This window comes from Rana temporaria, chromosome 1 (genome assembly GCF_905171775.1).
Source record: "Rana temporaria chromosome 1, aRanTem1.1, whole genome shotgun sequence".
Lineage (NCBI taxonomy): Eukaryota > Metazoa > Chordata > Amphibia > Anura > Ranidae > Rana > Rana temporaria.
The window spans coordinates 62,470,524-62,483,537 of record NC_053489.1 but is presented as its reverse complement, the minus strand read 5'-3'; the positions used below and the strand labels follow the sequence as shown (position 1 = coordinate 62,483,537).

General features: G+C 45.3%; 1 protein-coding gene across 2 annotated transcripts in view; it reads left to right on the top strand.

The window, feature by feature from the left end:
- The window catches only part of FYB1 (FYN binding protein 1), a 164,611-nt gene that overhangs the window by 53,480 nt on the left and 98,117 nt on the right, over positions 1 to 13,014 (top strand). For both annotated transcript variants that reach the window (XM_040338638.1, XM_040338646.1), the window contains exon 2: positions 5,521 to 6,583. In XM_040338638.1, coding sequence (XP_040194572.1) covers positions 5,554 to 6,583 — 1,030 coding nt within the window. In that variant the 5' untranslated portion in view covers positions 5,521 to 5,553. The remainder of the gene's footprint in view (positions 1 to 5,520; positions 6,584 to 13,014) is intronic.

Sequence of the window (13,014 nt, the reverse complement as noted above, 5' to 3'; positions counted from 1 at the left end):
GAAATCGAGTTGTTTTATTCACCTCCGTCACTCCTGAATCGTTATTCTCACTGACTTCCTGGTTTGCGGTGCGCATTCATTCTCGCTACATCACCGCCTGATGGGAACTACAGTTCCCATCAGGCTTAGCCCCCATGCCTGTGAGGAATAAGAGAGCATCTTCACGCAGGACTGTAGTCATAGGAAGGGGGTGAGCACATTCTGCTTTCCACCATGCAAAACAGCTCAGATGCTGGTGGAAAGCAAGAAGAGGAGTGACAGGAAATGGCATTTTCAAACCTGGATTACTGTATTTAGCTTACAGCAATCAATTGATCTAATAAAAAACGAACCTTTAGTGTTCCTTTAAGCCATGGGACTTCAAATCCCTGGACCAGTGAAGCGGCAACCTGGTGTCTCTCAGCGGGGATCGCTAGACTCCGGTGAGGAAGGGGTCCAGTGTAAGTTCACCTTCCAAATTTTCTGTAAAGGTGAACTTACACTTTAAAGTGGTTGTAAACCTCAGACATGAAATATAAACAAAGCTTATCCCTCTATAGTGTGTATTTGTCTCAATTAACAGCACTAAGGGCCAAATCCTCAAAAGAGATACAACGGAGTAACTGCTGTTACGCCGTCGTATCCCTGGTCCTAACTATGGAACTGATCCACAGAATCAGTTTTCCATAGATAGGCAGAAGATCCGACATGTGTAATTGAATTAAACTGCCGGATCTTAGGATGCAGTACCGCATCCGCCGCTGGGGGCATTTCGTGTCGAAATGCCGCCTCGGGTATGCAAATTAGCACTTACGGAGATCCACAAAGCTTTTCTGCCTCGTTTTTTCTCCGTAAGTATTAAGTTGCATACGCAAAATCAGGGCTGCTTTTACATGGTGTAAAGTTAGTACACCATGTAAAAGCAGACCCTTCTGTCTCGCGACGCGTTTTTTTTTCGAATTTGAATTTTTTTTTTCGCGCCGTATCTTTTTTTTTTTTCGACGCAACTTTATTGACCCGTCGCAATCCACAAAGCCCGGGGTAACGTAATTTTGCGCTATGCACGTCGGGAAAATGACGTCACAAGCATGCGCAGTACGGCCGGCGCGGGAGCGCGCCTCATTTAAATGGGAATCGCCCCCATGAAATGAGGAACGCCTTGCGCCGGCGGAATTTAAGTTACACGGCCAGAAATTTCTAGGTAAGTGCTTTGTGGATCGGGCACTTAGGTAGAAATTTTAAGGCAGTGTAACTTAAATTAGAATTTCGCCGTTACGCCGGGTCTTTGTGGATTTGGCCCTAAGTGTCAGTTCTTTCTGTTGCTTTATTCCTTTGCTATCAGCATAAATCACCTTTGACAAGTTTTCCTGACACAGAGAGAAAAAAAGGTGACAGCAGAGGGACCTCCAGCTGATTGTCAGCCTAAGTGCTGTTCCTGTGTTCTGTGTGAAGGGGGTGTAATTCTACCCTCCAATCAGCTCTCAGAACTCACCTTACTGAACTATGCAGTGTGAAATTTCAGCTTTCCACCCCCGTTTTCAGACTGCTCAAAAAAGCTTTATAAACACTGGAATTTGAACAGATGTTGAGAAGAGGTGACTGTAGATAGACAGGTTCAACTTATGTAGGAGGATTAAATTATCTCTGTGTATCACCTGAGGATAGTCACTTCCCTGGGTAGATGTAAGGGTTTACAACCACTTTAATATAATACAATTAAAGTTATAAAATAAATTACAGTATAGATTTACACTTATTTGGTTTGATGTTTGAATTCTGTTTTATGGCTCCCATTCCTCTGAAATTCCCCAAAACAATATCCCATTCTAAGGGTGGCTCAGTTATTTTGTAGGGTCCCCAGAGCCACCCTTATGATCATACTCTGGACATCGCACTCCAGACATGCTAAAGCTCCCTGCACTGACTTTGGAACCCCATAAATAACTTCTCGTCTCTTTCTAAAGGGAGTGATTGGCAGCTGTGGGCAGGCATGCACTTGCATTATTGGTTTTGATGGGACATATAGTCCCAGTCATGTGATTTTTTTTTTTTTTTTTGTTCTTTTATGCCATTTTTAGTGTGCAATATCCCCCCTTACCTGAATTTTGGGGACAGCAACGCTAGGAAAATAAGAGCCAGCGAATTGGAAACATTTATATAGTAAGTGACTGCGGACATAGTTTTAAAAAAATCATTGGGCCAGATTCTGAAAGGACTTACGACGGCGCAGCGCCATGTACGCCGTCGTAAGTCCTAATCCGACCCATCGTATCTATGCGCCCGATTCTTAGAATCAGTTACGCATAGATATCCATTAGATCCGACAGGCGTAAGTCTCTTACGCCGTCAGATCTTAACTGCATTTTTTTTTTGTCCGCTAGAAGGCGCTTCCGTCGCATTCCGCGTTGAGTATGCAAATTAGCTAGATACGCAAATTCCCGAACGTACGCACGGCCGACGCAGTAAAGTTACGACGTTTACGTTAGGCTTTTCCCGGCGTATAGTTGCCCCTGCTATATAAGGCATAAGTGCGGCGTACCAATGTTAAGTATGGCCGTCGTTCCCGCGACGAAATTTGAAAAAGTTACGTCGTTTGCGTAAGTCGTCCGTGAATGGGGCTGGACGTCATTTACGTTCACGTCGAAACCAATGACGTCCTTGCGGCGTACTTTGGAGCAATGCACACTGGGAAATTCCACGGACGGCGCATGCGCCGTTCCGCAAAAACGTCAATCACGTCGGGTCACAGTAGTTTTACATAAAACACCGCCATCGACGTCATCTCTTCCACTCTGCACTCCATGAGCGCTTCAAGCCTTGCGTTCAGATCGCTCTACTGCAGGGTAGTCTTTACGATCACAATTGCAGACTGACAGCGGTGAGAGCTGGCGGTGAGGAGGATGGTCTATGTGGACAGCTTTACTCGGAATGCCTGCATACTTAGGTGTGCCATGCGAGTTGCTAAATGTTGTTCCTTCATTAAATGTAACCATGTTGCTACACTTAGAGGCGAGGCGCCTCTCTTCTCTTTTATACTCTGTAGCTCCTGCTGGATTTTGCTTCTAATCCCATTATGGAGGCTTCCATTTGTGGATGGACATTTAATGGTTACACAACCCATCACATTGCTATAATAAGGGTTGTCCCAATACCGATACTAGTATCGATGCCGATACCGAGCATTTGCCCGAGTACTTGTACTCGGACAAATGCTCCGATGCGTCACCCAATACCTGGGCAGTCAGGGTGATCAGTGCGGTGGGAGAGTTACAAGCACTGATCACCCTGTATAGATTTCAAAGTCCGGCTTTTAGTGAAATCAGAGGTGATCGGTGCCTGTAACTCTCCCACACACAATCCCCTCTGACTGTCCCCGCATCTTCCTCCAGTCCCCCTCCATTCTGCTGCTCTGCTGCTGTCCCCCTCTGTGTTCCCCTTTGTGCTTCTGTCCCCTTCTCTTCACCTCCGTGCTGCTGTCCCCTTCTCTTCTCCTCCGTGCTGCTGTCCCCTTCTCTTCTCCTCCGTGCTGCTGTCCCCTTCTCTTCTCCTCCGTGCTGCTGTCCCCTTCTCTTCTCCTCCGTGCTGCTGTCCCCTTCTCTTCTCCTCCGTGCTGCTGTCCCCTTCTCTTCTCCTCCGTGCTGCTGTCCCCTTCTCTTCTCCTCCGTGCTGCTGTCCCCTTCTCTTCTCCTCCGTGCTGCTGTCCCCTTCTCTTCTCCTCCATGCTGCTGTCCCCTTCTCTTCTCCTCCATGCTGCTGTCCCCTTCTCTTCTCCTCCATGCTGCTGTCCCCTTCTCTTCTCCTCCATGCTGCTGTCCCCTTCTCTTCTCCTCCATGCTGCTGTCCCCTTCTCTTCTCCTCCGTGCTGCTGTCCCTGTCTCTCCTCCTCTGTGTCCCCCTCTCTTCTCCTCCGTGCTGCTGTCCCCCTCTCTCCTTCTCCATGTCCCTCTCTTCTCCTCCGTGCTGCTGTCCCCCCCTCTCCTCCTCCATGTCCCCCTCTCTCCTCCTCCGTGTCCCCCTCTCTTCTCCTCCGTGCTGCTGTCCCCCTCTCTTCTCCTCCGTGTCCCCCTCTCTTCTCCTCCGTGCTGCTGTCCCCCTCTCTCCTCCTCCGTGTCCCCCTCTCTTCTCCTCCGTGCTGCTGTCCCCCTCTCTCCCCCTCCATGTCCCCCTCTCTTCTCATCCGTGCTGCTGTTCCCCTCTCTTCTCCTCCGTGTCCCCCTCTCTTCTCCTGTGTCCCCCTCTCTTCTCCTCCGTGCTGCTGTTCCCCTCTCTTCTCCTCCGTGTCCCCCTCTCTTCTCCTGTGTCCCCCTCTCTTCTCCTCCGTGCTGCTGTCCCCCTCTCTTCTCCTCCGTGTCCCCCTCTCTTCTCCTCCGTGCTGCTGTCCCCCTCTCTCCTCCTCCGTGTCCCCCTCTCTTCTCCTCTGTGCTGCTGTCCCCCTCGATCTGTCAGGATGGAGAGCGGAGGAAGGAGTCGGTCAAATCTGGCTCCTACCTTTTCCGAATGTAAAATGCGATCACTGACTCTGTCCATTCACATAACTGAAACATCATAAACTGTGTTTACAATGTTTCAGTTTATGAATGGAGAGGAGCCGCTATCTTCTCTCCATTCATTTTCAGCGCAGCTGAGGCTGCAAAGAAAGGGACTGAGAAATATGTGTCCTTAGTCCCTTTCCCTGTCTCAAAGGGGAGATGTCAGGGGTGTTAAGACCCCTGATATTTCACCAAAGACCCCCAATTGCAATAAACACTAAAAACATTATTGTAAAAAAGAATAATAATAAAAAACAACACTGACACTGTGCACCCCCCCCCCCCCTTAAAAAATAAAATATTGTAAAAAAAAAAAAAGTGAAAAACAAATAAAAAAACTGACACATGTGCCACTGTCACATGAGATTAAAAAAAAGTATCAGTAATCGGTATCAGCAAGTACTTGAAAAAAAGTATCGGTACTTGTACTCTGTCTTAAAAAAGTGGTATCGGGACAACCCTAGCTATAATCTTTTTATATGGACTATAAATTGAAGGATATATGAATAAATGGTTGTGGAACGAATCATTTGAGTTTCCATTATTTCTTATGGGGAAATTCGCTTTGATATATGAGTGCTTTTGATTACAAGCATGTTTCTGGAACGAATTATCCTAGCAAGCCAAGGTTTTACTGTACTTCAATACAACCTCTACATAAGTAAATAGATCCGATGTAAAATGTCCATGTAGTTTGAAACAAAGGTTATTTTGTGTACATGAAAGTGTATAAGTGTCTTTTAAGTAGTCCAAAGTGTATATGCACCTGTTAAAAGTAAAGAAAGTTGCTAAAGAGATATGTTTATGTTCTATAAAAATAAATACTAAAGTACACCAAACTAAGTAAGAAAGGAGCATTATTTAGTCATACAGGAAGATACTTGTTAAATCCATTCTACCAATCAGCTCTGTTGCAAGCCTCAGCTCAGGAAGCCTTTGAAAGAGCTGTGTGCGTGTGCTTGTGCTATGTGAAACCTTTCACTTGAGCTCTTTTCTTCCTTTCGGCTTGCAGGAGAAAAGCACAAATGTGAAGTCGATTGCAGCTATGTTCAGTGGAGTTCCCAGTTCCATGGAGGAGGCAGAGAATTCCCCGGGGCCACCTGCTTTAAAATCATTTCAAGATAGAAGAAAAGGATTTGAGTCACCAAGCAACACTCCACCAGGATTAACACCTAAGAAACCAGCAGTTCCAAAGCCTGGACTGGCACCAAAAGCAAACGAAATCAAACCGCCACTTGTAAAACCAGTTGGAGGCATCAACAGGAATGCTGTCTCTTCTAACACAAACATCCAAGCAAGGGAGGAGAAAACTACATTTCCAAAACCATCTGGATTTAAAACGCCCAGCCAACAGACTGAAGAACCAAAGTTCCCATTTCCAAAGCCTATAGCTAACAAACCTTTTGTGTCCGCTAATAATGCTTCACAGGAGACTAAGTTTGGTGGACTCAAGCCACCTTTTCCACCAGAGCCAAAGGGAACTGAGGAAAAGCCAACTTTCCCAAGACCATCGCAACTTAAATCAGTTAATTCAACTTCAGAAAATGAATCCAAACCTTCTTTCCAAAAGAGGCCGCCATTTGGGGCGAAACCTCCCATTAACTTGGGCGGATCCCCAAGTGAGAACAGTTTCAACAAACACAACTTGGTAACAAAGACAATTTCGGGTTCCCCGGACAACAAGCCTATAAAACAGATAAAGCAATCAACAGAAGAAAACATGTCTGCAAGTCCGTCCTTACAACCTTTCCATGGAGTACCATTAAGGCCTACTGGTATTAAACAACTCCAAAGCCCGTTTCTAAATAAAAGCACAGAGGAGCCAAATGAAAGCCCGAAACCTAGCGCCATAGCCAAAGATTTTCAAATGAAAACTAACCAAAACGGTAACAGTTCTTCACCTTTCGGACTCAAACATCCTAGAACCTCATCTGTCCCGGAAAATTTAGGAGAACCAAAAGATCCCAACGAACCAAAACGAAAGCCACTTCCCTCTCTAGCCAAATTAGGTCCTCCACCTCAAAAACCTACAAGACCGCCAAATGTGGATATAGAAAAATTCAGAAAGCGGGCCGGTAAGCTGAAATTTTATTATCAGTTTGTATATGTGAAACTAAACTGCTTATCTATTGTAATATTAGGGGTAGCTTCTGTGTAGAGCACACCAGTGAGCAGAGTCCACGCCAGTAATGCCGTTAAAGGGATTATTGGCCCACTTTTATTAAAGAAAGAAAATGTCCATCCAGAAGTCTCAAATTTTCTACAGCAGTAACGTAATAATAAACAAACAATACCAAGCTCTCTTTAGCAGTACTACCGCTTAGACTTTGCACTTCAGTCCTCTTGGTCATATAACAGAGTTCCCGTACAACCACTGTACCTCTTTTTAGCTTTTGTGCTGCTCAGCCCACAGCTTTGGGCCCTCTGACTATACCAGGGATATGCAATTAGCGGACCTCCAGCTGTTGGGAAAACCACCAATCCCATCATGCCTCTGCCTCTGGGTATCATGCTTGTGGCTGTCAGTGTCTTGCTATGCCTCATGGGACTTGTAGTTCTGCAACAGCTGGAGGTCCACTAATTGCATACCCCTGGACTATACCATGCAGACATGCATGCTTCTCCCTTGCTTGCCTGGACTCCTTGGGAGGGTGGAGCCCAGAACCATAGTCCGGACTCTGCTATAAGCCCAGGACCCACCTGCTCAATCAACCAGCCATACTCCTTGCTGTTCCCAAAACCCGATCCCAGGGTTGGAGATTCCATCCCACCCATATCGCTATGGAATCTCCGGGCTCCAGGTCCCCAACTGGATTTTACAAACTTTGGAGGAAACTGATAAAACAGACTCCTTCACATTAAATAACCCTGGAGCCCCTCAATCTGCCTATTTGAGAACCCTGGGCGACAATTACCAGGACAGGGAACTGTACTGTCACACTATGCTACATGGCCAAAACAGGAGGGTTCAGGTTTTGTCATTCTAAATTAGGCCCAGTGGTCTCCATCTTGTTTCAGTTCAAAATGTGTAGGGCTAATCTCTTGAACGTTCCCAAGGTAATCAGGCTTGGCTCTAAAGTTCTCTGCACAGTGAGTAGATATGCATAAAAAGCACATAGGGCCAGATTCTCAGAAGAGTTACGACGGTGTATCTCAGGAAACACCGTCGTATCTCTGTTTTTTGGCCCGGGTATCTATGCGAGTGATTCCTAGAATCATTTTCGCATAGATACGCTGTAGATCCGACAGGTGCAAGTGACTTACACTGTCAGATCTTAAATGTAATTCGCCGCCGGCCGCTAGGTGGCGTTTACGTTCAGGTCTCATTTGACTATGCAAATGAGCCTGATACGCCGATTCCCGAACAAATTTGCGTCGCGTACTCGTCGCTTAGGTTGTTTCCGTAGACGTAAGGTTACCCCTGCTATATGAGGGGTAACCTTACGCCAGTCCGCCGTATGCCATGTTAAGTATGGCGTCGGGTCCGCGTCGTCTTTTCCCGTCGGGTACGTCGTTTTCCTAAGTCGTTCTTGAATACGACCTTACATCAATGACGCACACGTCGGCGTCATTGACGTTTTCTGTTGTGAGCTGGAGCATGCGCACTGGGCTATTTTTCAGCCCGGTGCATGCGCAGTTCAATCGACGCGGGGGCGCGCTTAATTTAAATACAAGCCGCCCCCTTTGAATTACGCGGGGATACGCCGGGCCATTTACACTACGCCGCCGCAAACTACGGAGCAAGTGGTTGAAGAATACGGCACTTGCTCCAGTAAGTTGCGGTGGCGTAGTGTAAATGACTTACACTACGCCGGCGCCGTATCTACGAGAATCTGGCCCATATTGAATAACTGTTTGTCATCAGATTGGACTTGCAATTCTGACTGTTATCTATTATTAATGCCGAGCTCTAACCCCCTTTTATTATTTTAGTACAGCTTAAAAATAACAATTTCAGCATTAATAGACCAATAAACATTGCATATTATTTAAAGTGTGTATAAACCCTAACAATGTTATTTGTTCCTGTTTGGCCTATTAACTACTTCAGTTCCGGGAAGGTTTTACCCAATTCATGATCAAGCACTGTGCTACTTTAACCGCTTGCCGACCGCCGCACGCTGATGTACGTCGGCAGAATGGCACGGCTGTGCATATTGGCGTACAGGTACGTCCCCTTTAATATGCGGCGCGCTCGCGACCCGGTCGGATACTCAGTGACCCTGCGGGACCCACGGACCCGATCACCGCCGGTGTCCCGCGATCGGGTCACAGAGCTGAAGAACGGGGAGAGGTAAGTGTAAACCTCTCCCTGTGCTTCCTGGTCAGACTGTCACTGATCGTCTCTGTTCCCTGTCATAGGGAACGACGATCAGTGACATCACACGCCAAGCCACGCCCCCACACAGTAAGAATCACTCCCTTAGGGCAAACGTAACCCCTTCAGCGCCCCCTACAGGTTAACCCCATTCACCGCCAGTGTAATTTTCACAGTAATCAGTGGATTTTATAGCACTGATCGCTGTAAAAATGACAATGGTCCCAAAATAGTGTCAAAAGTGTCCAATGTGTCCGTCATAATGTCGCAGTCATGATAAAAAAAATCGCTGATCGCCGTCATTACTAGTAAAAAAATAATAATAAAAATGCCATAATTATATCCCCTATTTTGTAGACGCTATAACTTTTGCACAAACCAATCAATAAACGATTATTGCGATTTTTATTACCAAAAATATGTAGAAGAATATGTATCGGCCTAAACTGAGGAAAAACATTTTTTTTTATATATATATGTATATTTTTGGGGATATTTGTTATAGCAAAAAGTAAAAAATATTGGGTTTTTTTCAAAATTGTCGCTCTATTTTTGTTTATAGCGCAAAAAATAAAAACCGCAGAGGTGATCAAATACCACCAAAAGAAAGCTCTATTTGTGAGGAAAAAAAGGACGTCAATTTTGTTTGGGAGCCACGTCGCACGACCACGCAATTGTCAGTTAAACGATGCAGTGCCGAATCGCAAAAAGGGGCCTGGTCCTTTAGCAACAAAATGGTCCGGGGCTTAAGTGGTTAATTGATAATTGCACGGTCATGCAACGCTTTACCCAAATTAACTTTGGATAATTTTTTTCCAACACAAATAGAGCTTTCTTTTAGTGGTATTTGATCATCACTGCGTTTTGTTATTGTTTATTATAAAAACAAAAAAAAGACAGACATTTAAAAAAAAATTATATTTTTTTTTACTTCTGCTAAAAAACATATGCAATAAAAAATATAAAATTTCTTCAGAAATTTTTGCCAAAATGTATTTTGCTCCATGTGTTTGGTAAAACAAAATCTCAATAAGAGAATATTGATTGGTTTGCGTGAAAATTATAGCGTCTACAAATTATGGTATATACAGTGCCTTAAAAAAGGACCCCTTGAGATTTTTCACATGTTGTCATGTTACAACCAAAAACGTAAATGTATTTTATTGGGATTTTATACGATAGACCAACACAAAATGGCACATAATTGTGAAGTGGAAGGAAAATGATAAATGGTTTTCAACATTTTTTTGCAAATAAATATCTGAAAAGTGTGGTGTGCATTTGTATTCAGCCCCTTTACTCTGATACCCCTAACTAAAATCTAGTGTATCCAATTGCCTTCAGAAGTCACCTAATTAGTAAATAGAGTCCACCTGTGTGTAATTTAATCTCAGTATAAATACAGCTGTTCTGTGAAGCCCTCAAAGGGTTGTTAGAGAACCTTAGTAAACAAACAGCATCATGAAGGCCAAGGAACACACCAGACAGATCAGGGATAAAGTAGTGGAGAAGTTTAAAGCAGGATTAGGTTATAAAAAAAAAAAATATCCCAAGCTTTGAACATCTCACAGAGCATGGTTCAATCCATCATCCGAAAATGGAAAGAGTATGGCACAACTGCCAACCTACCAAGACGTGGCCGTCCACCTAAACTGATAGGCCGGACAAGGAGCGCATTATTCAGAGAAGCAGCCAAGAGGCTCATGGTAACTCTGGAGGAGCTGCAAAGTTCCACAGCTCAGGTGGGAGAATCTATTCACAGGACAACTATAAGACCCCTTTCACACTGAGGAGTTTTTCAGGCGGTACAGCGCTAAAAATAGCGCTGCGATACCGCCAGAAAAACTCCTGCCCAGCAATCTTAGGCTGCATTCACACCTGAACGCGGCGTATTGTACCGCGATTTGCCGCGACAAATTGCAGCGTTTTTTCCCGTGATTTGCCGCGACAAAATGCGTCGTTTTTTAGCCTTGCATACGCCGGAGGGGTGATTTAACATTGTCGGCTATGCCGAACGCCGAAAGCCGCCTGAAAAAAAGGGTTCGGGACTTGTTTTGAGCTTCAGGTGTACAGCGTTTCGGCGTTCGGCGTGGAGATGTGAACCATCTCCATAGCCGACAATGTTAAATCACCCCTCCAGCGTATTGCAGGCTGCAATAGCGTCAGGCGTCGGGCGTGAAAACGCCTAGGTGTGAATGGAGCCTTAATGTGAAAGCCTGAGGGCTTTCACACTGAGGCGATGCGCTGGCGGGAGAGAAAAAAATCTCCTGCAAGCAGCATCTTTGGAGCGGTGAGAGGAGCGCTCCTCCTTCACCGCTCCTTCCCATTTAAAACATTAAGAAACCGCGGCAATACTGCCCGCAATGCGCCTCTGCAGAGGCGCATTGCGGGCGGTATTAAGCCTTTATCGGCCACTAGCGGGGGTTAATACCGCACCGCTAGCGGCCGAATCCCGCGGGAAATCCAACGGTATAGCGGCGCTATTTTTAGCGGCGCTATACCGCCACCGCAGCTCCCGCCCCAGTGTGAAAGGTCGGAATTTCCAATGGAAAAAAGTCAGACGGAATTTTTTCATTGGATATTCCGACCGTGTGTGTGCCCCATCGGACTTTTTTCCTCGGAAATTCCGACGGATTCAGAAAGGAAATTTTGTTCGTCTGTATGGAATTCCAACAGAGAAAAAAACACGCATGCTTGGAAACTTTTTTGACGCATATTTGGAAGCATTAAACTTCATTTTTCTAGGCTCGTTGTAGTGTTGTACGTTACCGCATTTTTGACGGTCGGAAATTTGGTGTGTCCGTGTGTATGCAAGACAGCTTGTGCGGAATTCCGTCGGAAAAACCCGTCGTTGTTTATGCCGACGGAAAAAACGGTCGTGTGTACGCGGCATTAGAGTCTGCAAAAGACTTGAGACTGGGATGGAGGTTCACCTTCCAGCAGGACAACGACCCTAAACATACAGCCAGAGCTACAATGGAATGGTTTAGATCAAAGCATATTCATGTGTTAGAATGACCCAGTCAAAGTCTAGACCTAAATCCAATTGAGAATCTGTGGCACGATTTGAAAATTGCACTTCACAGACGCTCTCTATCCAATCTGACAGAGCTTGAGCAAGAAGAATGGGCAAAAATGTCACTCTCTAGAAGCTGGTAGAGACATCCCTAAAAAGACTTGCAGCTGTAATTGCAGCGAAAGGGGATTCTACAAAGTATTGACTAAATACACGCCACCCTTTTCACATATTTATTTGTAAACAATGTTGAAAACCATTTATTATTTTCCTTCCACTTCACAATTATGTGCCACTTTGTGTTGATCTATCTCATAAAATCCCAATAAAATACATTTACATTTTTGGTTGTAACATGACAAAATGTGGAAAATTTCAAGGGGTATGAATACTTTTTCAAGGCACTGTATATCGTTTTTTTTATATCATTAATGGCGGTGATCAGCGACTTATAATCTGACACTAACTGACGCTGGGGGGAACTAACTAACTGACACTGACATCACCAGTGACACGAATTCAGTGATCAGTGCTAATACTATACACTGTCACTGTACTAATGACACTGGCTGGGAAGGGGTTAACATCTAGGGTGATCAGGGGGTTTAATGTGTGCCTAACTATGTGTAATGAGTGCTGATTTTTACTAAAGATCTCTTTGGCCCGGATTCAGATACAATGGTGTATCTATCGGCGGGCGTAACGTATCTCAGATACGTTACGCCGCCGTAACTTAGGGCGCAAGTTCCGTATTCATAAAGAACTTGCGCCCTAAGTTACGGTGGTGTAGCGTATGTGGTCCGGCGTAAGCCCGCCTAATTCAAATGTGGATGATGTGGGCGTGTTTTATTTAAATTAATAGTAACCCCACGCATTTGACGTTTTTTTTACGAACGGCGCATGCGCCGTCCGTGAACGTTTCCAAGTGCGCATGCTCCAAATTACGCCGCAAACTGTCAATGTTTTCGACGTGAACGTAACTTACGTACAGCCCTAACGACTTACGCAAACGATGTAATCAACGGAAAATTTGACGCTGGCCCGACGTCCATACTTAACATTGCGTACGCCTCATAGACCCAGGGGTAACTTTACGTCGGAAAAAGCCTATCGTAAACGACGTAAAAAAATGCGCCGGGCGGACGTACGTTTCTGAATAGGCGTATCTACCT